The sequence below is a fragment of the Meriones unguiculatus genome, chromosome 14, assembly GCF_030254825.1.
Source record: "Meriones unguiculatus strain TT.TT164.6M chromosome 14, Bangor_MerUng_6.1, whole genome shotgun sequence".
Classification (NCBI taxonomy): domain Eukaryota; kingdom Metazoa; phylum Chordata; class Mammalia; order Rodentia; family Muridae; genus Meriones; species Meriones unguiculatus.
Window position 1 is genome coordinate 72,972,522 of NC_083361.1, and position 27,462 is coordinate 72,999,983.

General features: G+C 38.9%; 2 protein-coding genes and 1 non-coding gene across 3 annotated transcripts in view; 1 reads left to right on the top strand and 2 right to left on the bottom strand.

The window, feature by feature from the left end:
- The first annotated feature begins 874 nt into the window (after positions 1 to 874).
- LOC110562295 (olfactory receptor 14C36-like) lies at positions 875 to 1,842 on the top strand. Its single transcript, XM_021659018.2, has one exon. The coding sequence runs from the start codon at positions 900 to 902 to the stop codon at positions 1,824 to 1,826; it is 927 nt and encodes a 308-aa protein (XP_021514693.2). The 5' UTR covers positions 875 to 899; the 3' UTR covers positions 1,827 to 1,842.
- A 12,406-nt stretch (positions 1,843 to 14,248) lies between these two features.
- Positions 14,249 to 27,462, bottom strand: part of Folh1 (folate hydrolase 1) — an 84,575-nt gene continuing 71,361 nt past the window's right edge. Inside the window, exons 15-19 of the mRNA XM_021659025.2 lie at positions 27,290 to 27,380; positions 18,181 to 18,445; positions 17,711 to 17,792; positions 15,634 to 15,726; positions 14,249 to 14,702 (exon numbers count right to left, since the gene is read on the bottom strand). Of these exons, the coding sequence (XP_021514700.1) occupies positions 14,513 to 14,702; positions 15,634 to 15,726; positions 17,711 to 17,792; positions 18,181 to 18,445; positions 27,290 to 27,380 (721 nt within the window). The 3' untranslated portion in view covers positions 14,249 to 14,512. The remainder of the gene's footprint in view (positions 14,703 to 15,633; positions 15,727 to 17,710; positions 17,793 to 18,180; positions 18,446 to 27,289; positions 27,381 to 27,462) is intronic.
- On the bottom strand, positions 16,971 to 17,077 carry LOC132647620 (U6 spliceosomal RNA). Its single transcript, XR_009585967.1, has one exon. It is a non-coding gene; the product is annotated as a U6 spliceosomal RNA (small nuclear RNA).

Sequence of the window (27,462 nt, forward strand, 5' to 3'; positions counted from 1 at the left end):
TTCCAGGGAAATGACCTAATCTGTAGTCTCAGATACTCCAAAAACTGAGTGAGATAATTTCCTAACCTCCCCCTTCTTCCATGGTCATTTTTCTCTCTCTTTCCCAACTTGACTTCTTGTGTCCAAGTATTTCACTTTCACTGCTTTCCCCCATCCTTTCTCTTATGGATATACACATGTGTGTATACAAAAATAATCATAAAACATAAATGTATTTCATGTAAACACATAAATGAATATAAATACATCAACAAAATTTTAAAAACACATCCCACATGTTAAATTTCCCTGGGCATTCGTAATTCATTCAGGTTGTTTATGTGGAAGAGGAACTTAACATATATTAATCAATTAACCTTTATTAAAACAATAGGATTAATCAGATTGTTATTATTATGGAAACTATTTCTAAGTGCTTAACATCATGCCATACAATTGGACAGACAGCACATACAGCTAAGTGACCATGCACGGAGATAAGTTAGAACCCCTGCACCGGTGCAGCCCTTGGCAGCTCAGTCTCCAAGTGGGTTCCCTAGTAATGGGAAAAGGGGCTGTCTCTGACATGAACTCAGTGGTTGGCTCTTGGATCAAGTCACCCTGAGCAAGGAGCAACTTTGTCAGGCCACAGATGAGGATAATGCAGCCAGGGAGGGGATCTACAGCTGGGATACAAAATTAATAAACTGTAATTAACATTAAAAAGTTTAAAAAACAAACAAAGCATGATTTAAAAAATGTATGCAAGCCAAAGAAACAAATACTTGATTTTTCACACATAAGGACCAGTTTTAGAAAACAGAAAACAGTTTTAAGAGACATGCTAGTGATCAATCAATTAATTTAAGTTATTCTCTGTCATTGCTTTTCTTTTTCAGATAAACCTGTACTGTGAGATTATGGCCAATTCCACCCTGGTGACTGAGTTCCTCCTGGCGGTTTTTGCTGAGACTTGGGAGCTCAGGCTGCTGCTCAGTGTGCTGTTCCTGCTGGTGTACCTGGGCAGCCTGTTAGGGAACCTTATCATCGTCATCGCTACTACAGTTGACCAGACCCTGAACACCCCCATGTACTTCTTCCTCAGGAATCTGTCCATCTTAGACATGTGCTACGTTTCTGTCACTGTCCCCAATGCCTGTGTCAACTCTCTCACTGACCACAGGAAAATTTCTGTGGCTGGGTGTGCAGCACAGATCTTTTTTGTCTTCTTTTGTGCATGTATAGAGATTCTGTTTCTCACCATCATGGCCCAGGACCGCTATGTGGCCATCTGTAAGCCTCTCCTCTACCCTGTAATTATGAACCACCAATTCTGTGTTCAGATGACACTGGCTTCCCTCCTTAGCTCTCTTGTCATTGCAGGAGTGCACACTATGAAAACGTTCCAGCTCTCCTTCTGTCACTCGAATGTGGTCCCTCAGTTCTTTTGTGATGTCCCCTCTTTGCTGAAGCTTTCTTGCTCAGACACCTTTAACAACAAACTCTTACTTCTTCTTTCTGCCATTGTGATCGGTGGTAGCTGCTTTACCTTCATTGCCACATCATATGCTCAGATATTATCAACTGTGTTGAAGGTTCCTGTCAAAGGAGAGAGAGGGAAGGCCTTTTCCACCTGTGTCCCTCACATTATTGTGGTTTCTGTGTTTCTTAGTACTGGTTTCTATGTGTATCTAAGACCTCCAGTAGCCTTAAAAGTAATCCAGGAGATTACTCTTTCTGTATTTTATACCATTGTTCCTCCATTCTTAAATCCTATCATCTATAGTCTTAGAAACAAACAGATGAAGGAGGCTGTCAGAAAGGTAACATTAAGATTTTTTTCATAGTTGAATAAAATTAAAAAATGCACAAACACACACACACATCCACACCATACCATTTTTTTTTACCTTTTATGGAAGAAATATTTTTCAACTATATCCTGATTATAGTTTCCATTTCTTCTATCCCTCTTAGCTCCTTCCTCCTCACCTGTTCCATCGTCCAGATCCATTCCCTTTCTGTCTCTTGTTAGAAAACAAACAGATTTCTAGGTTAATAATGGAGTACATTAAAATATAAAGTGTAGTAAAACAAAACAAAAATTAGTGCATCAGCATAGCACAGAGCAAACAGATGGAAAAGAGCCCAAGAAAAAGCACAAAGAAACAAAGAGCAGTTTGTTTAGCCATTGTGTCACCCTTGGAGGAACCTAAATTTACACATGAAAGTGGTTATCCACTAGAGATTGTTTCTGGATTAGAGATAGGGGCGTGTGTCCATTTCTCATTTCAGCTCTAGGACTCCATCAGGTGAGACCCATGTAGGCCCATGCATGCTGCTTCAGTCTCTGTGAATTCATAGATGCATAGCTCATGCTCTTCTAGAGGACCTTGTTTTCTTGGTGTCCTCCATCACCTCTGGCTCTTACACTCCTTCTGCCTCCTCTTGTACTGTAGTCCGTGAGCCCAGAAGAGAAGGATTTGATATGGGCATGCCATTTAGACCTGATTGTTCCAAAGTCTCTCAATGTTTGCATACTGCCTGGCTGTGGGACTCTGTTTTTTTTTTTTTTTTTTTTTTCTTATTAGTTACATTTTATTAACTCTGTATCCCAGCTATATCCTGCTCCCTCATTCCCTCCCCGTCCCACCCTTCCTCTCTCATCTCCTCCCTGTCCCTTTCCAAGTCCACTGATAGGGGAGGACCTCCTACCCTTTCATCTGACCCTAGTTTATCAGGTATCTTCAGAACTGGCTGCAAAGTCTTCCTCTGTGGCCTAGCAGGGCTGCTCCTCCCTTTGGGAGTGGGGAGATCTAAGAGCCTGCCATTGAATTCCTGTCAGAAATAGTCCCTGTTCCCTACTAGGGAAAACCACTTGGTTACTGAGCTACCATGGGCTACATCCAAGCAGAGGTTCTAGGTTATATCCATACATGGTCCTTGGTTGGATAAACAGTCTCATATAAGACTCCTGTGCCCAGATATATTTGGTCCTTGTGGAGCTCCTATCTCTCCACGTCATACTAACTCCCCCTTCTTTCATATGATTTCCTGCACTCTGCTGAAGATTTGGTTATGAGTCTTAGTATCTGCTTTGATACACTGCTAGGCAGAGTCTTTCAGAGGCCCTCTGTGGTAGGCTCCTGTCCTGTTACTTGTTTTCTCCTACGTCCAATGCCCATCCCATTTGGAACTCTGTATTTGTTAGCATCTTCAGCAGGAGAAAGTTCTGATGATGGCTGAGCAAGGTACTGATCTAAAAGTATAGTAGATTGTCGTTAAGTTGTTTTGTTGTTAAGTTTTTAAGTTTAATTTAACTCATATTTTTTAGAATAGTAGTATTTGGTCTTGAGGTTACCTAGTCTCAGGTTCATCGGAGCAGTAGTGGGTAATGAGTTCCATCTCAAGGCATGGAAATGGCATGACATTGGTTAGTTAGTCCCAGAAACATTTTGTCACCATTACGTTAGCAAATCTTGAAGCAGGACAACATTTTAGATCAAAGAGTTTATAGCTGGATTCATGTTTACACCTCTGTATCAGTGGTGTGCAAAGTGCAAAGTACCATTCTTTTTCCTCTAATCACTTTGCAGCCTGGTCCTAGCCTCTCTCCCTCTCCTCCCAGTCTTGCCCTCAGCCCTCATGTTTCCCTTTCTCTATCCCCAGTCTCCTTCTCAGAGAAGGGGGCTAAGGGTAACATCCTGCTCTGGCACCTCAAGTCACAGAAGGACAAATCATGTCCTAGGGGGTGACCTTAGCTGAGATTCCTAACAGCTAGGGATATGGAGTCTGACGTTGCCACCTCCTGTAGCCAGGTAGGACTTTCAGTGGAGGGAGGGTGACACCAACCTACCCATAAAAACTCTTCGACCCCAAATTTGTTCTGCCTACAGGAAATAAAGATGGGACAGAGAGTGAGAGAATGATCAACCAATGACTGGACTAACTTGAGACCCAACCCATGGTATAGAGCCAACCTCTGACACTCTTAATGATACTCTTTTATGCTTACAGACAGGAGCCTAGCATAACTGCCTTCACAGAGGCTTCATCCAGAAGCTGATGGAAACAGATGCAGAGACAATAGGTTGAGCTGGGGGAGTTTTGTGGAAGCGTGGGAGAAAGAATTGAGGGGGCCTGAGGGGTCAAGTACACCACCAGAAGACCTACAGAGTAAACTAACATGGGCCCTTGGGGACTTCTATTGAATGTAGAGTTGTTAAAAATATTTTCGCGTTCTGGAGGCTGCCACTTTGTTTTTCTTTCTTTCTTTCTTTCTTTCTTTCTTTCTTTCTTTCTTTCTTTCTCTCTTTATTTCTTTCTTTATAATTATTTATTTAATTAATTCACTTTGCCACCCTTCTCCCTCCTCCTAGTCCCATCCTCATACCCTCCTCCTTTTGCTCAGAGAAGGGAAAGCACCCTATGTGTACCAATCCACCCTGGCATATCAAGTTGCAGAAGGACTAGGTGCATTCTCTCCCACTAAGGCTAGAAAAAGCAGCCCAGATATGTGAAAGGAATCCAAAGACAGGCAAGAGTCACAGGCAGCTCATGATCTAATTGTTAGGGACCCACATGTAGAACAAGCTTATTATCTGCTACATATGTGTGGGTGATCTAGGTCCAGCCTGTGCATGCTCTTTATTTGGTGGTTCAGTCTCTGTGAGTCCCCATGGGCCCAGTTTAGTTACTCTATAGGTCTTGTTGTGGCCTTGATCCCTCTGGCTCCCTCTATCCTCCCCCTCAGTCTTCTACAAACTCCCTGAGCTCAGCCTATTCCTCATCTGTTTCTATCAGCAGCTGGTGAATCCTTTTAGAAGGCTGTTATGCTAGGCTCCTGCTGTAAGATAACAGAGTATCATTAATAATGTCAGGGGTTGGCTTTCCTCCTTGGGTCTCAAATTGGGCCAGTCTTTGCTCCATCTCTGGAAGAGCAGCCAGCATTCTTAACAGGTGAGCCATCTCTCCAGCCCATGAGGCCACCACTTTGAATGATATCTTTTGGTATGTAGAAGCTTCTCAGATTCACAAGGTTCCATTTATTTTTTTTAACTTTTTTTTAAAAAATTTTCATCAGTTACACTTTGTTCATTCTGCATCCCCCCATAAGCCCCTCCCTCCTCCCCTCCCGATCCCACCCTCCCTCCTCCCTCTACATGCATGCCCCTCCCCAAGTCCACTGATAGGGGAGGTTCTCCTCTCCTTTCTGATCTTAGTCTATCAGTTCACATCAAAAGTGGCTGCATTGTCCTCTACTATGGCATGGTAAGGCTGCTCCCCCCCAGGGGGAGGTGATCAAAGAGCAGGCCAATCAGATTATGTCAGAGGCAGTCCCTCTTCACATTACTATGTAACCCAATTGGACTCTGAACTGCCCTGGGCTACATCTGTGCAGGGGTTCTGGGTTATCTCTATGAATAGTCCTTGGTTGGAGTATGAGTCTCTGGGAAGTTCCCTGTGTTCAAATTTTCTTGTTCTGTTGCTCTCCTTGTGGAGACCCTGTCCTCTCCAGCTCTTACTATTTCCCAGTTCTTACCTAAAATTCCATTCACTCTGCCCAACAGTTGCCCATCAGGCTCAGCATCTGCTTTGATAGTCTGTAGGGCAGAGGCTTTCAGAGGCCCTCTGTGGTAGGTTCCTAGGTTGTTTCCTGTTTTCTTCTTCTTCTGATGTCCATCCACTTTGCCTTTCCGGATGGGGATTGGACATTTTAGTTAGGGTCCTCTCTCTTGCTTAGTTTCTTTAGATGCACAGGTTTTAGTGGATTTGTCCTATGTTGTATGTCTATATGAATGAGTATATACCATGTGTGTCTTTTTGCTTCTGGGACAACTCACTCAGGATGATCCTTTCCAGATCCCACCATTTACCTGCAAATTTCATGATTTCCTTATTTTTCATTGCTGAGTAATATTCCCTTGTGTAGATGTACCACAATTTCTGCATCCATTCTTCAGTTGAGGGGCATCTGGGTTGTTTCCAGCTTCTGGCTATTACAAATAAAGCTGCTACAAACATGGTTGAGCAAATGTCCTTTTTATGTACTTGAGCCTCTTTTGGATATATGCCCAGGAGTGGTATGGCTGGATCTTGAGGAAGCGCTATTCCTAGTTGTCTGAGAAAGCGCCAGATTGATTTCCAGAGTGGTTGTACAAGTTTACATTCCCACCAGCAGTGGAGAAGGGTTCCCCTTTCTCCACAACCTCTCCAGCATGTGTTGTCACTTGAGTTTTTGATCTTGGCCATTCTCATGGGTGTAAAGTGAAATCTCAGGGTTGTTTTGATTTGCATTTCCCTAATGGCTAGTGAGGTTGAGCATTTCTTTAAGTGCTTCTCTGCCATTCGGTATTCCTCTACAGAGAATTCTCTGCTTAGCTCTTTCCCCATTTTTTAAGTGGATTACTTGGTTTGCTGCTTTTCATCTTCTTTAGTTCTTTATATATACTGGATATGAGTCCTCTATCAGATAAAGGGTTGGTGAAGATTTTTTCCCAATCTGTAGGAGGTCACTTTGTTTTGATGACGGTGTCCTTTGCTTTGCAGAAGCGTTTCAATTTCATGAGGTCCCATTTATTGATTGTTGCTCTTAGAGCCTGTGCTGTTGGTGTTCTCTTCAGGAAGTTTTCTCCTGTACCAATGAGTTCTAGGGTATTTCCCACTTTTTTTTTCAAGCCGATTTAATGTGTCTGGTTTTATGTTGAGGTCTTTGATCCACTTGGACTTCAGTTTTGTGCAGGGTGATAAGTATGGATCTATTTTCATTTTTCTACATGTAGACATCCAGTTGGACCAGCATCATTTGTTGAAGATGCTATCTTTTTTCCATTGAATGGTTTTGGCGTCTTTGTCAAAGATCAGGTGTACATAAGTGTGTGGGTTTATTTCTGGGTCCTCTGTTCGGTACCATTGATCCACCATTCTGTTTCTATGCCAGTACCATGCAGTTTTTAAAACTGTTGCTGTATAGTACAACTTGAGATCAGGGATGGAGATACCTCCAGAAGATCTTTTATTGTAGAGGATTGTTTTAGCAATTCTGGGTTTCTTGTTATTCCATATGAAGTTGAGAATTTTTCTTTCCAGGTCTGTAAAGAATTGTGTTGGTAATTTGATGGGAATTCCATTGAATGTGTAGATTGCTTTTGGTAAGATGGCCATTTTTACTTTGTAAATCTTGCCAAGCCATGAGCATGGGAGATCTTTCCATCTTCTCATATCTTCTTCTAATTCTTTCTTCAGAGATTTGAAATTTTTTTCATACAAGTCTTTGACTTCCTTGGTTAGGGTTACTCCGAGGTACCTTATGTCATTTGTGGCTATTGTGAAGGGTGTTGTTTCCCTAATTTCTTTCTCAGCCCTTTTGTCTTTTGTATACAGGAGGGCTACTGATTTTTTTGAGTTAATTTTGTATCTGGCCACTTTGCTGAAGGTGTTTATCAGCTGTAGGAGTTCCCTGTTAGAGTTTTTGGGGTCACTCACGTATACTATCATATCATCTGCAAATAGTGATAATTTGACTTCTTCCTTTCCAATTTGTATCCCTTTGATCTCCTTCAACTGTCTTATTGCTCTAGCAAGGACTTCCAGAACTATGTTGAAGAGATATGGAGAGAGTGGGCAGCCTTGTCTTGTCCCTGATTTTAGTGGGATTGCTTTAAGTTTCTCTCCATTCAGTTTGATGTTGGCTATAGGCTTGCTGTATATCGCCTTTACTATGTTTAGATATGTGCCTTGTATCCCTGATCTCTCCAATACTTTAAACATGAATGGATGCTGGATTTTGTCAAATGCTTTTTCAGCATCTAGGGAGATTATTATGTGTTTTTTTTCTTTCAGTTTGTTAATATGCTGGATCACATTGATGGATTTCCGTATATTGAACCACCCCTGCATACCTGGGATGAAGCCTACTTGGTCATAGTGGATAATATCTTTAATGTGTTCTTGGATTCGGTTTGCAAGTATTTTATTAAGTATTTTTGCATCAATGTTCATAAGGGAGATTGGCCTGAAATTCTCTTTCTTTGTTGAGTCTTTGTGAGGTTTAGGTACCAAGGTGACTGTGGCTTCATAGAATGAGTTTGGTAATGTTTCTTCTGTTTCTATTTTGTGGAATAGTTTGAAGAGAATTGGTGTTAGCTCTTCTTTGAAGGTCTGGTAGAATTGTGCGCTGAAGCCATCTGGTCCTGGGCTTTTTTTGGATGGGAGACTTTTGATGACCGCTTCTATTTCTTTGGGGAATATAGGACTATTTAGTTGATTTACCTGGTCCTGATTCAGCTTTGGTAAGTCAAATCGATCAAGAAAATTGTCCATTTCATTTAGATTTTCAAATTTTGTGGCATATAGACTTTTGAAGTAAGTCCTAATGATTGTTTGGATTTCCTCAGTGTCTGTAGTTATATCCCCCTTTTCATTTCTGATTTTGTTGATTTGGGTGGTGTCTCTCTGCCTTTTAGTTAGCTTGGCTAAGGGTTTGTCAATCTTGTTGATTTTCTCAAAGAACCAGCTCTTGGTTTCATTGATTCTTTGAATTGTTTTATTTGTTTCCAATTGATTGATTTCAGCCCTGAGTTTGATTATTTCCAGCCATCTACTCCTTCGTGGTGTGTCTGCTTCTTGTTTTTCTAGGGTTTTTAAGTGAGCCATTAAGGTGCTTGAATGAGCTGTCTCGAATTTCTTCTTGAAGGCACTTAGTGCTATGAACTTTCCTCTTAGCACTGCTTTCATTGTGTCCCACAAGTTTGGGTATGTTGTGTCTTCATTTTCATTGAGTTCTAGAAAGACTTTAATTTCTTTCTTTATTTCTTCCCTGACCCAGCTGTCATTTAGTAACAAGTTGTTCAGTTTCCATGTGTGTGTAGGCTTTTTGTTATTTCTGTTATTGTTGAGGTCCAGCTTTATTCCATGGTGATCAGACAAGATACATGGGATTATTTCAATCTTCTTGTATTTGTTGAGGCTTGCTTTGTGACCCACTATGTGGTCTATTTTGGAGAAGGTTCCATGAGGTGCTGAGAAGAAGGTAAATTCTTTTGTGTTTGGGTGTAAAGTTCTGTAAATGTCTGTTAGGTCCATTTGATTCATGACCTCTGTCAGAGACATTGTTTCTTTGTTTAATTTCTGTTTTGTTGACCTGTCCTTTGTTGAGAGTGGGGTGTTGAAGTCTCCCACTATTAATGTGTGGGGATCTATATGTGCTTTAAATTTTATCAATGTTTCTTTAACAAATGTGGGTGCTCTTGTATTTGGGGCATAGATGTTCAGGATTGTGATGTCTTCCTGGTGGAATTTTCCCTTGATGAGTATGAAGTGTCCTTCCCCATCTCTTTTGATTAATTTTGGTTGAAAGTCTATTTTATCAGATATTAGAACGGCTACTCCTGCTTGCTTCTTGGGTCCATTTGCTTGGAAAGTCGTCTTCCAACCCTTTACCCTCAGGTAATGTCTATCTTTGTGTCTTAGGTGTGTTTCTTGTATGCAACAGATTGCTGGGTTTAGTTTACGTATCCATTCTGTTAATCTGTGTCTTTTTATTGGAGAGTTGAGTCCATTGATGTTGAGAGAGATTAATGACCAGTGCCTGCTAGATCCCTTGATTTTGATGTTGGCTGTGGTCATCAGGTTGTGTGCTTGGTTGCTTTTTGTTTTACTGAAGTGAGGTTATTTATTTCCTGTGTTTTCTTGAATGTAGCTAGCTTTCTTGGGTTGTATTTTCCCTTCCAGTGTCTTCCGTAATGCTGGATTTGTTTGTAGGTATTGTTGAAATTTGTTTTTGTCATTGAATATCTTGTTTTCTCCATCTAGGAGGACTGAGAGTTTTGCGGGGTATAGTAGCCTGGGCTGACATCTATGTTCTCTTAGGGTCTGCATGATATCCGTCCAGGCCCTTCTGGCTTTCATAGTCTCTGTTGAAAAGTCAGGTGTGATTCTAATGGGTTTGCCATTATATGTTACTTGGCCTTTTTCCCTTGCAGCTTTTAGTATTTTTTCTTTGTTCTGTATACTTACTGTTTTGATTATTATGTGGCGGGAGGATTTTCTTTTCTGGTCAAATTTGTTGGGTGTTCTGTAGGCCTCATGTATTCTAATTGGCCTCTCTTTAGCTTGGGGAAATTTTCTTCAATGATTTTGTTGAAAATATTTTCTGGTCCTTGGAGAAGGGAGTCTTCTTTTTCCTCTATACCTATTATTCTTAGGTTTTGTCTTTTCATATTGTCTTGGATTTCTTGGACGGTCTGTGTCAGGAATTTTTCAGATTTAACATTTTCTTTGACAGATACATCGATTTCTTCCATTGTATCTTCTACACCTGAGATTCTTTCTTCCATCTCTTGTAGTCTGTTGGTTATGCTTACCTCTGTAGTTCCTGTTTTCTTCCCTAGGTTCTTCCTGGTTCCATTTATTTTTAACTTTTTATTTATTCTTTGCACTTTTCCCTCATATCTGCACTTCCCTCTTGAAGTGTATTCTTCCAAAATAACACACACACACACACACACACACACACACACTGAGGGAGGGTAAGTTCTCCTGCTTTCATGCCCTTGAGGCCAATTTATCTGCACCCATGCCTCCAGAGCCCATGCCTCCAGAGCAAGCTCCATTGTGCTCCATTCAAGGCAGAGAGCCCACTCTCCCAAGTGTTGTAGCCTGCTAGGGGCTGGGCCAGTTCACCTGCTCTCACACCCTCAAAGCCTGTGCCTTCAACATCAAAGCAGGCTCCACTGTGTTGCCCAGGCAAGGTGCAGTGCTCCCTCTCCCAAGGGTTACAGCCAGTGAGATAGGCTGGGCTAGTTCTCTGGTCGCTCACGACCCTGTGGGCAGCTTCCCCAATCTCCCACACTCATGCCCTCAGGGTCAGTTCATCCATACCCCACCAGGGCCAGCTTCACTCTGATACCTAGGAAAGGCACAGGACCTGCCATCTCAGCTCTCAGGAGCACGGCAGGTAGTGAGAAACAGGTCCAGTTCTGCACAGCTCCTGGACATCCACATGATCAGTGGTATCTGCCTCCACCAGGAGTTTCTATTTAATAACTGTTAATCTTAGATCTTGTGTTAATAGCATTCTGTTGAAAAAAAATCTTTTCCTGTGCTGATGAGTTTAAGGTTATTCCCCATTTTCTCTTCTATCGGGTTCATTGTATTCAGTTTTATATTGAAGTTCTTGATTTATTTATAGTTTAGCCTTGTTCAGGGAGATATGAATCTATTTAGCATCTTTTAAGTGCAGTCATCCAGTTTTTTCAGCATCATTTGTTGAAGATGCTCTCTTTTTTCCAACTGTGTATTTCTGGCTTTTTTTTTTTTTTTAATCAAAAATAAGGTATCTGTAGGTGTGTGGAATTATGCCTGGATTTCAAGTTGATTTCATTAAACAATATGTCTATTTTATTCCAGATTTTTTTTTTTTTTACTTATAGCTCTGTAATACATTTTGAAGTCATCACTTGTGATACCTCTAGCAGGTGTTTTATTATTCAGGGTTATTTTATTTATTCTGATTTTGCTTTGTTTGGATTTTGTGTGTGCATGTGCCTGTGTGTTTGTGAATGTGTCTGTTTCCATAGTAAGATGAAAATTGTTCTTCTAATAGTTGTGAAGAGTCATGTTGGAATTTCTTTTTTCTTTACTAATTACATTTTATTCACTTTGTATCCTCCCTGTGGTTCTTTCCCTCCTCCCATCCCAATCCCTCACTTCCTCCACCCTCTGCATGTATGCCCCTTCCCAAGTCCACTGATAGGGGAGGACTTCTTTTCCTTCCTTCTGATCCTAGTCAATTAGGTCTCATCAGGAGTGGCTGCATTGTCTTCTTCTGTGGCCTGGTAATGCTGCTTCCCCCTCAGGGGGAGGTAATTAAAGAGCAGGCCAATCAGTTCATGTCATAGATAATCCCTGTTCCTATTACAATGGAACCCACTTGGATACTGAACTGGCATTGGCTACATCTATGCAGGGGTCTTAGGTTATCTCCATGCATAGTCCTTGGTTGGAATATCAGTCTCAGGAAAGACTCCTGTGCTCAGATTTTTTGGTTCTGTTGCTCTCCTTGTGGAGTTCCTGTCCTCTCCAGATCTTACTGTTTCCCACTTCTTCCCTAAGATTCCCTGAACTCTGCCCAAAGGTTGCCCATAAGTCTCAGTATCTACATTGATAGTCTGCAGGGCAGAGCTTTTTTATCAAGCTCCTGACTTCTTCCCTCTTTTCTCCTTCTTCTGATATCCAGCCTCTTTGCCTTTCTGACTAGGAATTGAGCATTTTAGCAAGAGTCCTCCCTCTTAATTAGTTGCTTTAGGTGTACAGATTTTAGTAGGTTTATCCTATATTATATGTCTATATGAGTGAGTATATACTGTGTGCATCTTTCTGCTTCTGGGATAGCTCACTCAGGATGATCATTTCCAGATCCCACCATTTACCTGCAAATTTCATGATTTCCTTGTTTTTTATTGCTAAGTAATATTCCATTGTGTAGATATACCACAATTTGTGCATCCATTCTTCCACTGGGGGGCGTCTGGGCCAGATGCTCCTCATGTTGGAATTTTGATGGGAATTGCATTGAGCCTGTAGATTGCATTTGATACAATGTCTGTTTTACTATATTAATCCTACCAATTCATGAGCATGAGAGATCTCTCCATCTTTGGACAGCTTCTTCCCTCTCTTTCCTGAATGTCTTAAAGTTTTTATCATACACATTGTCTTAGTCAGTATTCTTTTGTTATGAAGAGATACCATGACAACCAGAAAAGGTTATAAATGCTACCTTATAAAAGGTAACTTTTATAAGGTAGTATTTAATTGGGGATTGCTTACTTCTTCAGAGATTTAGTTTATTATCAGTTCATAGTGGAGAAGATAGCAGCACGCAGGCAGGCGTGGTGCTAGAGAAGTAGCTGAGAATTCTACATGCCCATAGGAAGCAAGAAGAGAGGGACATTGGGTCTGTCTTGGGCTTTTGAAACTTCATTGCCCATCACCAGTGACACACTTCCTCCAAAAGGCCCTCATCTCCCACACCAAGGCCTTCTCATGTAGTGCCACTTCCTGATGACTTAGCATTCAAATATATTAGCCCATCAAGGTCATTCTCATTCAAACCACAGCACAAATCTTTTGCTTAGTTAGTTACAGTTACTTCAAGATTTTATATTATTTGAGGCTATCGTGAAGATGTTGTATCCTTGGATTCTTTCTCGGTCTGTTTGCAGGTTTTATAAAGAAAGACTAATTTTTGTGAGTTAGGTTGTACTCAGCTGCTTTGCTGAAGTACTTACCAGCTATAGGAGTATCCCAGTAGAATCGTAGTGTTATTTATGTATACTATTATATCTTCTGCAAATAAAGGCACTTTAACTTCTTCCTTTTCAACTTGATCTCCTTCAGTGTAGTCTTATTAAACTGGCTACCACTTCAAGTGCCAAATGACATAGATATGAAGAGAGTGGACAGCTTCGTGTTGCTCCTGATTTGAGTGGAATTACGTTGGGTTTCTCCTCACTTAAGTTGATGTCAGCTATGGACATGTAGTAAACTGCCTTCAGTATGCTGAGGTGTGTCCCTTGTATCCAGGACTTTCATCATGAAGGAGTATTTGATTTTATTGAAAAGCCTTTTGTGCATTTAATGATATGATCAAGTGGGTTTTGTCTTTCAGTCTGTTTATATAATAGATTACATTTATTGATTTACATATGTTGAAGCATCCCCGCATCTCTAGGATGAAGCTTATTTGATCACGGTGAATGAACTTTTTGACATGTTCTTATATTCAGTTTGCAATGAAAATTCAGTTTAATGAAAATTTTTACAACCATGAGTGATAAATTTTATAAATAAAAAAGAAAATAAAAAATCAAGACTGTAATTATCCTTGATATAAAAGACTCAATTGTTCAAAAATGCATGGTTACTTAAACTACAGCTATCAATTAATTGGTAGTTGTGCTTATATGTTTTATATAGCTTTCACAAAAATTATGGTTTCCTTCACTAAGAAACTATGCTTTATAATGCAGAGTGATGAGGATTATGAGAAGTGTGAGCAATCGGAATTCATCGGCTGGTGTGGTTTGGGCAAACTTTGCATCGCAGCCATTGACATGCGAGAGTGGAGCAGCCTTGCGCACTTGTGTTCTCCTGATGATGTAATGCTTGTTTACACCGAAATGACAGCTCTGGGGATGCTGTATTGGGTTTATGATTATCACCTGATACTGTCAGATGAATGCATCACTGTATTAGACCACTCATCTTAGGTTTAATATTTAATTGAACTTTAAATTTTAGAAATACATTCTGAGATTATAAAATAGAAATTTCCTGAAATTATAAAACAGAAATTAATCCACTTTTCTCTTTTTTATCCACAAGGAAAAATAAACAAATATATATGTATGTGTGTATACTCATATATACATATATTACACATAATCATGAAAGCTCAAACATATATTTTGTATTTATAGGTCCTTCCCATCACATCACACATACTACATATGGATTCTGTAAAGTACCCTTAGGCTACTTCTCTCAGAGTCCCCGCTGCAGCTTGTACTGTGAAGGCTGCAATAGAAATCTGTCTCTTCACTTCACCCCAGGCCTTAGAATGGTCCACTTTGCTATTAATATCAAAAAGAGCATCATAAATCCCTGGAAATGACTCTCCTGCATACTTGTTGTGGCTGCTTGGTGCATAGATGATATGCCTGTTGAAAAAACAGATTCCTGTCCATTAGTTGCAAAAACAGTACACACACATACAAAAAAAAAAAAAAAAAAAAAAGGCGCTATACCCAAGCTACATAATCCTGATTTTATGGATTGAATAAGTCACCTGTTACCTGAACTTAAAATGCATTATTCTCCAGGCACATTGATATGCATAATTTTTATTTTTAATGGATAACTCAAAGTGGCACAAAGCTATAAAAATAACAGTAAGGACAGCTAATATGAACTGTGCTCAGTATTTAAATAGGTGATTTATAGGTTATTTTATAGTTACTAAAATTAAACTCTGTAATGACCTCAGAGGAAGAACATTGTCTGAGAGAAAAAGTGATAAAATCATTTGTTCCATTCATATTGTCAGTAAGTAATGATGTTCACATAATACTTCCCGCTGAGACATGGGTGTGTGAGTTGAGTGTGTGAGTTCCCAATTTGGTAAAACATTTCTATGAATGATCTCACACCCAGAGGTTTGTCTCTTACTTGAGTCTAAATAGCATCAAATTGGCTATAATACTGACCATCATAGTCTCCAATAGTTCAAAATTATTCTGGAGAAAAGAACAATGCTGGTGACATCACAGTACTTGATTTCAAGCCATACTACAGAGCCCTAGTACCAAAAATTATATGACACAAAACAACACTGGAATACACAGAATAGAAGAGGTGACCGTGAAATAAGACCTCACGTTTACAAAATGTCAAAAATATTCACTGAGAAAAAAATAGCCTCTCCAGCAAGTAGTGCTGGTTAAAATTGATAGAAGAGTATAATTACATTCCTGTTTCTCACCCTGTACAACAATTATTTCATAGTAACTAAAATAAACATACTATGATATTTTTACACACTGCAAAACAATTTCAAGGTGGTATTAGATTTTAGAATCATTTTTTTCTCACCTGTAGAAAGGTCTGCCTGGTAATCCTAAAGGATCAATGAACGCACGTTCAAGATACATCAGCTGGTCATTCATAATTCTCAGTAATATGGGGCTAAAAAGGAAAATATTAAAGTCATACCTTCAGGGAGATATGAACACTGTCTGGCAAACTAATAGTCTGTAACAAAATATACATCACTGGTGCATTTTGAAACATTGTACCACACAAATGAAGAATATCAGTAACATTATAGAAACTGAACATGTTGTACTTGTGTAGTTAGGAATATTATAACAACAATTAGTGAAAACCTGAGGTCATGAAAAATGAGGTCAAGTATTAAGGAAGGAAAGGGAAAGTAGGAATGATGTAATTATATTATAATATCAAAAGCTAAATTAATAAATTAAGTATAAATGTCAGCATGCGAAATTATCATATTTTTGGAAAATACTATTCAACTAAAACGTGAACTATGAAACAGTAACTTCCTGGTGGGGAAATATGATACTAACTTTAATGCATACAAAATTAGACTTAAGCGGCCTGGGTTTATAATTACTGTCAAGATTAGAGACACTAGGAATTTACTCACAAAATTAGCATCAATTTTGAAATGTAAAAACCTATTAATCTTTATTGTTTGTGCAAATTACAAATATTTAACATATTACAAGGTATAAAATACTTTCTCCTACAGAAAAAAAATTATTCAGTAGATGATTCTTACTTTCTATTTTTATCAGCATTCAAATATCATGCAGCAAATACTCTTACAAATTCCAAATTCTCAGGGGATGATATTGGGTTAAGGGGGAGGTGGTAATTTTAAACAAAAGTGAATCAATGCAATTAAAAATATATCAACAAGCCCTGGTTATCTCAACAATGAATTAGGGAACTCAGTACTCTAATTATGCCATGAGGTAATTAATGAAAAGTTATCATTTTAATATATAATGTTGTTTTATTCATTAATTTGCCCATATTTTCATTTCATATAATTTTTAATAATAATAACATGAATTAGTCTTTCTATTGTGAATGCTTTTATTATAAGTTTTTTTTTTTTTTGCTTTTCTTTGTATCCCCCCTCTAGTTCCCGTCCCTCCTCCCCTCCCAAACCTTTCCTTTCTCCCTTTTATCTGCGCATACCCCTCCCCATATCCACTGGTAGGGGAGGGTTTCTTTTTCTTCCTTCTGATCCTAGTCTGTTAGGTCTCATCAGGAGTGGCTGCATTGTCTTCCTCTGTGGCCTGGTAAGGTTGATCCCCGCTCAGGGGGAGGTGATCAAAGAGCAGGCCAATCAGATTATGTCAGAAGCAGTCTCTGTTCCCATTACTATGGAACCCACAAAAAATATGGAATGATTCATGAATTTGCATGTCATCCTTGCTCAGGCGCCATGATAATCTTCTCTGTATCACTCCAATTTTAGTATATGTGCTGCCGAAGCGAGCACAAGAAAGCTATTTTTTTTATTATAAGTTTTAACTTCAGAGCAACCCTGCACAATAAACAGGATTGTAACTCCTTTTCACAAATTAAGAATCGCTTTGCCAAAGTTTACAGTTTTATAATCAAACAGGGTCAATATTGCAGTATTTGTCAAATTCTGCTTATGGTTTTGGTTTTACACAGAATTAATCCTTTTTATTCATCACTTTTGAAAGTAATGACTTCATATTATTTATTATTCTTGATAGACTAATTTTATTTTTAATTGAGGTTGAAAGAACGGTCTATGTGTAGACATAATGACTTCAAGCAGATGTTGAGAAACACACTCAAAGAACAAAATAATCCATTTGGAGAAAGTGCACAGAGAGTGAATGAAACCAAAGCATATTTGAGTAAATACTAAAGTAGGTAAGTTATATCTGAATGCCAGGCAGGAGGAGGAATCACAATCCAGTTGCAATTCAAGTCTGAAATAAAACCTTTGAGTGACACACAACTCTGAAAAAGATGTATTAGAGTAAAGACAGAAATATAAACAATTTCCAAAGTTCTTTTAGCAAAAATGTGAATTAGTGTTATTTTAATTATAAATACATATATTATTATATTACATTACATTACATTTAGGACATACTTGCTTTTGTCAAAGTCTTGAAGTCTCTGATTGAACTTAGATGCAATCTCTGTAAAATTATTTACTGCAGAAAACAGTGAATCTGAAATGGAAATTCAAACTGTCAAATGCTTTAAGACCATGACTTTTAAAGGAGGTAGAGCAATGCCTGGAGTCTCAGCACTAGGAAGCGGAAGTAAGGGGATCACTACAGCACAGAAGTTTAATACCAGCTGCTGCAAGATTTGTAACATGTATTTCAGTAAAAGAAACAATGCTCTATGGTTTCCAATAGTGTCTGTACAGCTGAAGATGTGAAAACAATATAGAAAACTATTTACTTTTGTGAGGTGTTTTTATTTTTGAGCATCTGTGTAATTAAAAACATATCTTACTAGAAAAAAGAATCTATGATCTAGTATAACAGAAATAAAAATGAGAAATCATTAAAAACACAAAAAAGTGAATTTGAAAGATAAGTTGTAACATACCAAATGATACCATATACTCCTTCATCTCTTGTGGATGTTTCATTGAAATGTTGTAGATGTTTTCAGCATGCCTTTTCAGAGCTAGAGCATAACCTTGACAGTCAAAAGGAAGCACTATAGAGTTGGCCAATTCAAATACCATCCCTCCTCGAACCTGGGCCACAGTGAGGTGATATTTAAATGTTGGATCATAAAATTTTTCTACCAACTCATATGTTTCATAGGTGCTGTGGTAGAGTGGATAGCTGCTGACTTTGTTGGTTTTCTAGGAGGAGAAAACAAAATGTATCTCTTTAAGATAGCTCATAACCAGAAACATAGTATCGTGTTTACTGTGCTATTATAAAGGTTGTTTGATCACTAGCAGAGAAAGACCATGTAAACTTAGAAACATAGGACTTAGTAATAAACTACCCTGGGCATGTACAGATGAAAACACATGATGCAAAAAACAATGTGAAAGTGTTCCTTGGGCGACACCTAAGAGAGCTGTCAACAAAATTATCAGAGATGTGGAAATGTGTTGAGAGTCCAAAGAAAGGTCTGTATAGTGTTACAATAGAAAAGAAATTATTTAAGAAAATTATTAAGCACAAATGCAGCAATATTACAAAGCAGATTGTAGGTGAATATGCCAAATCATTTATTATTGAATATCCCACAGATATCTCCAGGAAACAGCATGCTGAAATGGGTAAAACAAACAGGGAGGACCTAGAGAAGAAGCTGGAGTCCTAATAAGGAGAGAGAAGTGATACTCAAAACATGTACAATGAAAGCTGCATATGTGAAAATCAAGGACTTTTCACACAGTGAACTGATGACTCATGTCTTTTTATCTTTTCTCAATATACTCCTCTTTCACTTATATAAAACACTTCATTTAATGTCATGCTGAAGTTGTAACATACCAAATGATACCATATACTCCTTCATCTCTTGTGGATGTTTCATTGAAATGTTGTAGATGTTTTCAGCATGCCTTTTCAGAGCTAGAGCATAACCTAGCTCTGAACCTAACAGAGCATTATTAATGATGGATGAGTTTTATTCTGATTTCAAAACTGATTATCAAGGATTTTTGACAATCGCCTGAATTTTGGTTGCTTTAGTTTCTTAGATGTATCTATTCTCATCATAACCTCCATATAAACCAACATAACTTTTCACCCCCAAAGAGACAAGCAAATAACTTGTTCAAGAAAAAAAGACTTCCAAACATTCACTGCTGTCTGAATATTCCCATCTGACTTTAGGATTTGAGCACAATGGGAATTCAGAGTTGTGGCCAATCTTCTCCTCTGTGATTATGTCTTTCCTTGTGATCACCTTGAATAAAGTTTCCCTTGTGTTTTCAAAACAACTCTGAGATTCCATCTTATACCCATCAGAATGGCCAAGAGCAAAAACTCAAGTGACAACACATGCTGGAGAGGATATGGAGAAAGGAGAATCCTCCTCCATTGCTGGTGTTACTTTAAACTTGTATAATCACTTTGGGAATTAATCTGGTGCTTTATCAGAAATTTGAGAATATGGTAGCTCAAGATCAAGATATACCACTCCTGGACTTATGCCCAAAATGTGTTCCACCATTCAACATTGACATTTGCTCAACTATGTTCATAGAAGCTTTAGAATATTAGCAATATAATATAGGATAACCATACTAAAATCTAAAGACCTAAAGAAGCTAAACAGAAAAGGAGAAGTCGAGGGAGGATGCTTAAATCTCATTCAGAATGGCAAAAAGGATAGACACCAGAAGTGGTGGGAGAGAGGGAACAGGACAGGAGCTTACCATAGAGGCCCTCTGAAAGGCTCCACCCAACAGGGGATCGAAGCAGATGCTGAGACTCATAGCCAAATTTGGGCAGAGTGCAGAGAGTCTCATGGGAAGGGATGGCATAGAAGGTCCCGGAGAGGACAAGTGCTCCACAAGGAGACTAACAATGTTAAAAAAATCTGAGCCCTGGGGTCCTGCAGAGACTGATTTACCAACCAAGGACCATGCATGGACAGGACCTAGATCCCTTGCTCAGATATTGTCAATAGGAAGCTCAGTTTCCATGTAGGTTCCCAAGTAAGCAGAGCAGGGCCTGCCTCTGTCAGGAACTCAAACTCAGTTGCCTGCTCTTTCTTCACTTCCCCCTGGTGATGCAGCTTTGCTAGACCACAGAGATAAAGGATCCAGGCAGTCCTGATGAAATTTGATAAGCTAGGGTCAGATGGCAGGGATGGAGAACTTCCCCTTTCAGTGGGCTAGAGAAAGGGGATATAGAAGGGAAGAGGGAGGGAGGATGGAACTGGAAGGAGATAAGGGAGGTGCCTAAAAATAAATAAGTAAATGAATAAATGAATTAATTGATTTGCTAAAAAATAATTGTTCTGGCTACAATTTGGCACAAGCTAAGTTCATCCGAGAAGAGGGAATCTTAACTGAGAGAATGCCTCCATAAGAACAGGCTGTAAACGAGGCTGTAGGGCATTTTATTAATTAGATTTTATAAATTACATACTTTGTAAAAAAATTAAATGTATTTATTTTATTAATTACACATTGTTCACTTTGTATCCCAGCTGTAGCTCCCTCCCTCTTCCCCTCCTAACCCCATCCTCTCTCCCTCTTCTACTCCAATGCTCCTTCCCCAGTCCACTTATAGGAGAGGCCCTCCTCCCCTTCCATCTGACCCTAGTCTATCAGGTCTCATCAGGACTGGCTGCATTGTCTTCCTCTGTTGCCTGGTAAGGTTGCAGCTGCTTCCCCCTCAGGGGGTGGTGATCAAAGAGCCAATTCATGTCCCAGACAGTCCCTGTTCCCATTACTAGGGAACCGTCTTGGGCACTGAGCTGCCATGGACTACATCTGTGCAGGGTTATCTCCATGACACACCTTTTAAAACATAAAACTAAAATTTATCAATCACAGCAGTAAAGGGATTGGAGTGCCCCCACCACAAGCCCAGCAGTGGTGAATGACATTGCTGCCCCCTGTGTACTCCAATTCCTTGCACAAAGCTTTACCTTGCATTCCCAGAGGTCTACTGCCATCAGGGACTGCTAGGTGAGACCCCCCCCATACACACACAATTCCATTCTCTGCCTATTCAGTCCCCCAAAAGCACTCCCAATAGCAGCAAACTGTACCTGCTTCCCTGGGTCCCATTTTCTGAGCCACAATTCTATCTGCAATACTAGGGGTCTGCCAATACTAGGAACAACAAGATGGATAAAGGCCAGTCAAAAATACCCAAAACAGCCTCTGAAAGACTTTACCCAGCATACTAAAGCAGATGCGAGACTCATAGCCAAATTTTGAGCAGACTGCAGAAAATCATATGAAAGAAGGGGGAGATAGAAAGACCTGGAGGGGACAGGAGCTCTGCAAGAAGAGCAACAAAACCCAAAAATCTGGGCCTGGGGCTCTTTTATGACACTGATACTCCAACCAAGGACCATGTGTGGAGATAACATAGAACTCCTACACAGATGTAGCCCATGGCAGCTTAGTGTCCAAGTGGGTACCCTAGTAAGGGGAACAGGAGCTGTCTCTGACATGAACTCGGTGGCTGGCTCTTTGATCACCTCCCCCTGAGGGGAGAACAGCCTTACCAGGCCACAGAAGATGACAATGCAGCCAGTCCTGATGAGACCTGATAGGCTAGGGTCAGAGGAAAGGGGAGGAGGACCTCCCCTATTAGTGGACTGGGGGAGGGGCATGGGAAGAGAGAGGGAAAGAGGGTGAGATTGGGAGGGGTTCAAGAAGGGGGCTACAGCTGGGATACAAAGTGAATAAACTGTAATAAATAAAAAATAAATTTTAAAAAAGAATAAAGGACTGAAATAAAAAGAGTAAGTCCTTGAACAACAATAACAAAAAAGAATACCCTCAACAAGAGTCAGGTCAATGGAACCACTAGAATCCAGCAAGCTGGATTATCTTACTACACCAAACCCTGTAGAGCATAACGCAGTTGAAGAACAGGAAAATGACCTTAAATTCAAACTTATGAAGATGATATGGGCCTTTAGAGAGAAAGTGAATAAATCCCTTAAAGAAATAGAGGAAAATACAAACAGGTGAAGGAAATGAATATAACACAGTTGAAGAATGGGAAAATGACCTTAAATTCAAACTTATGAAGATGATATGGGACTTTAGAGAGAAAGTGAATAAATCCCCTAAAGAAATAGAGGAAAATACAAACAGGTGAAGGAAATGAATATAACCATTCAAGACCTGAAAATGGAAGCAGAAGCAATAAAGAATACACCAACTGGCACAATCTTGGAGATGGAAAACCTCGGTAAGAGAACAAGAACTATAGACTCAAGCACCATCAATAGAATACAGAAGATTAAAGGGAGAAGCTCAGCATAGAATATATAATAGACGATAATGTTGTTAGGGTTAAAGAAATGTTAAATCTAAAAATATTCTAACACAAAACATCCAGGAAGTTGGGGACACTGTGAAAAGACCAAACCTAAGAATAATAGGAATAGAAGAATGAGAAAATTCCCCATTCCAAGGCTGAGAAAATGTTTTCAATATATATAATTCTTTTTTGTAAGCATGAACTTAAAAATATATCTAATAAAATAGACTTTAAACCAAAATTAACCTAAAGAGATGTGGTGAAACACTTCATACTCATCAAAGGAAAAATCCATTAAGATGTGACTATTTATCTTCCAAATACACACATTTCTAAAAGAAATATGACTAAAGCTTAGACCACACACTGAATGACCCACCTTAATCATCCCACTCTCACCCATGGATAAGTCATACAAACAGAAACTAAAAGGAGAAATAATGAAACTGATGAACATTATGAATCAAGTGAATGTAACAGATATTTACAGAATATTTTACCCTAACACAAAATAATATACCTTCTTATCAGCACCTCATAGAGCCTTCTCCAAATATGGCCATATAGTCAATCACAAAAAGAACCTCAGGAGATACAAGAAAGTGAAATAACATCCTGTATCTTTTTACACCACTATAGATTAGAGCTAGATTTCAACAATGACAGAAACAATAGAAACCATTCAATACTCAATGACCATTAGGTCAAGGAAAAAATAAAGTAAGGATTTTCTAAGATTCGATGAAAATGAAGTTAACACACCCAAACCTATAGGACACAATGAAACCAGTGCTATTTGTAAAGAACTTGGAGAGATAGCATGCTTGCAACTTAATGACATACCTGAAAGCTCTACAACAAAATGAAGCAAACACACCCAAGAGGAGTAGTTGGCAGGAAATAATTAAACCCAAGGCTGAAATCAATTAATTAGAAATAAAGAGAACAGTACCAAGAATCAATGAAACCAAGAGTTGGTTCTTTGACAAAGTCAAAAAAATAAACAAACTCTTAGCAAACTAACTACAAAGCATACAAAGAATCTCCAAATTTACAAAATCGGAAATAAAAGGGGAACATAACAACAAACACTTAAGAAAAAACAGGACCAAATGGTTTTAATGAAGAATTCTGCCAGACTTTGAAAGAAAAGCTAATAACTATACTCCTCAAACTATTCTACAAAACAAAAACAGAAGGATAATTGCTGAACTCATTCTATTGGGCCATAGTCACTCTGATAACTAAACTACATAAATTCTCAACAATGAAAATTTTAGACAAATTTCCCTTTTGAACATTGATGCAAAACTACTCAGTATAATTCTCACAAACCAAACCCAAGAACACAGCAAAAAGATCATTCATGATCAAGTAAGCTTCATCCCAGAGATGCAGGGATGGTTCAGTTATAAAAAAAACAAAACTAAACAAAACAAAACAAAAAACATAAATTTAATTCTCCATATAAGCAAAATGAAAGAAAAAGAAAACACATGCTTATTTCATTAGATGATGAAAAAAATCTTGGACAAAATCCAACACTCCTTCATGATAAAAAGTTTTTCAGACATCATGTGTTCAAGTAGCAAACATAAACACACTGAAGGCAATATATAACAACCTTATAATAAGGAGAGGGACATGGGTGGGAAAGAGGGAGGGTGGAATTGGAAGGAGAGGAGGGAGGGAGGTACAGGGGGGATACAAAGTGAATAAACTGTAATTAATAAAAATTTAAAAAATGGAAAAAAATAACATCAAATTAAATGAAAAGAAACTTGAAAAATTTTCACTACAATCAGGGACAAGACAAAGCTGGCCAGTTTCTCCATTTCTATTCAACATAGTACTTGAAATTTTATCTAGAGCAATAAGATAGCTAAAGAAGATCAAAGGGACACAAATTGGTAAGGAAAAATTCAAAGCGTCTCTACTGGCAAACAATATGAGAGTGTGCATGGTTCTACTATAGAACTCCTACATCTTATAAACACCTTCTTCAGCAAAGTGGCTGAATACAAAATTAACTCAAAAAATCAGTAGTCCTCCTTTATATAAATGTGGGGTTTTTTTTCTTTTCATATATACTATCCTGCTCAAAACTCAAACCTAAGTGGATCAGAGACCTCAAGTAGAGCTGATAGAAGAGAACTTAGGAAGCAGCCTTGAACGCATTGGCACAGGAGACAATTTCCTGAACAGAACACCAACAGCTCAGACACTAAGATCAACATTTGATAAATGGGACCTGATGAAACTGAAAAGCTTCTGTAAGACAAAGGACACCATCAACAGGGGAAAAAACAACAGCAAATCAGACAGAGGGCTAATATCCAAAATATATAAAGAACTGAAGATATTAGACAGCAACAAACCAGACAACCCAGTTAAAGAATGGGGAACAGAGCTAAACAGAGAATTCTCAATAGAAGAATCTTTAATGGCCGAGAAGCACTTAGAGAATTGTTCAACAAACTTAGTCATCAGGGAAATGCTAATCAAAACAACTCAGATTCCATCTTACACCTGTCAGAATGGCTTAGATTGAAAACTCAAGCAACAGCTTGTTCTGGCGAGGATGTGAAGCAAGGGGAACACTCCTGCATAGCTGGTGGGAATGAAAATGTGTACAACCTCATAGGAAATTTATCAGTTTCTCCAAAAACTGGAAATAGTTCTGTCAAAACTCAGTATACCACTCCTGGGCATATACCCAAAGGATGCTGTACCATAACACAAGGACTCTTGCTCACCTATGTTCAGAGCAGCTTCATTTGTAATAGCCAGAAACTGGAATTAACCCAGATGTCCCTTAACTAAAGAATGTATAAAGAAAATATGGTACATTTACACAGTAGAATATTCCTCAGTTATTTAAAAAATAGTATCATGAATCTTGCAGGCAAATGGATAGAGCCAGAAACTGTCGTCCTGAGTGAGGTAATACAGACCCAGAAGGACAAACACGGTATGTACTCACTTGTAAGTAGACACTAGCCATAAAGTACAGGGTAACCATGCTACAATCCACAGACCAAAAGAAACTAAGTAACAAGAAGGGAACAAGGGAAATAAAATAATGTATTTTATTTCCCCTCACTGAGAAGGGGAAATAAAATAGATATGTGTGGTGGATGGAGGGAGGTATCTGGGTGGGAGGGGTGAGGAGGAAAACAGGAGGGATCAAGTGTGGGGAGGATGGAGAGGGAGAAAACGGAAAGAACTGGAATCAGTATTGGGGCCATCTCTGGGACAAGTTAAAAATCTAGGACAATGGAAACTCCCAGGAATCTATAAGGGTGACTCTAGCACTAAGACTCCTAGCAATAGGGTGTATGAAACATGAAACAGTCACCTCCTGTAACCAGGCAAATCTTTCAAGGATGGTTGGGAATACCAACCCAGACACAAAACCTTCGACCCACCCTTTTCCTGCCGATAAAGGGGGCAAGGATAAAGAGGGAGTAGAAAGTGAAGGAATGGCAAGCCAAAGTCTGGTCCAACTTGTATCCCATGCTGTGAGACAGAGCCCACCACTGACACTATTAGTCATATTCTGATATGCTTGCAGACAGGAGGCTAGCATGACAGTCATTTGAGTAGCCTTACCCAGCAGCCAATGAAAACAGATGCAGACACCTACAGCCAAACACAAGGCTGAGCATGGGGACTCTTGTGGAAGAAAGGGAGGAAGGTTTAAAGAGCCAGAGAGGTCAAGTACACCATAAGAAAATCTACAGAATCAACCAACCATAGAGCATGCATGGGACAGACCAAAGCCCCCAATACATATGTAACAGATATACAGCGTAGTCTTCATGTGGGACCTCTAACAACAGGAGCAGGGGTGGCTCTGACTGTTGCCTGTCTTTGGATCCCTTTCTCCTAACTGGACAGATAGCCTTGTCTAGACAAAGCAGGTTGATGTCCATAGGAGCTCTCCCCTTCACTGAGGATAAAAGGAGGAAGGCATAAGGATAAAGGAGGGGAGAGGGAGGAATTGGAAGGAAAGGAAGCTCTAATCGAGATATTAATTAATTAAAAATAATAAAAGGGAATAAGAATTATTTATGAGTTTATTGTATTGTACCAATTTTTGCTCAGAGATTGTTGTTTATTTGATGATTTGAACTACAGTAACAGACAAAAATCTAAATATTGTTAGGTCTTGCTGATTTTGATTAATTTTTAGTGAAAGTAAAGAAAGATGAACCTAAGATAATTCTCACTAATTTATATGATGAAGTGAAAACTGAGTCACCAAATAAGTAAAACAAGGTACATTTAAGGCCCTGGTTCTCAACCTTTCTAGTGCCTTAATAGAGTATCTCATGTTCTGGTAAATTCCAACCATAAAACTATTTTATTGCTACTTTATAACTGTAACTTTGCTGTTATGAACGGTAATGTAAGTATCTGATATACAGGATATGTGATAGGTTGACCCTGTGACCCACAAGAAGTCTTGACCCCCAGGTTGAGAACTGCTGATTTAATGAAAAACATTGTGTTCAAGTCTGCAGAAAGTAGTATGGATTGCAGCTGGAATGTGAATACAGGCTCAGCGCAACAAAAGTAGGACAATGAACCAATGAGACATTTCTATTTGGCTTTCCAACCCTTCGCTTTCTCTAATGTACTTTTTGAAGTAAAACATTAATTCAGTTAAAATATACCCGTATTTAATCCTTAAGAATCACTTATTTAAATGGCAAATTTAGACTTACCCAATTTTTAGTATATCGGGCTCTGCCCGAAGCAATTCCGAGTCTTTGAAAAAACACTTCAAAGTCATTGCCAGAGCCAAGTTTGTTAATCCTTTGAGAGATAAATTAGTAGAATTAATTCATAGTGCACTGCTAATTGTATAAGGATCAAAGGTCAAATACCAAATTCTAGT

Bases quoted from the DNA above. Each gene is read 5' to 3' on its own strand.
- LOC110562295 (XM_021659018.2), top strand. From the start codon at position 900: ATGGCCAATTCCACCCTGGTGACTGAGTTCCTCCTGGCGGTTTTTGCT.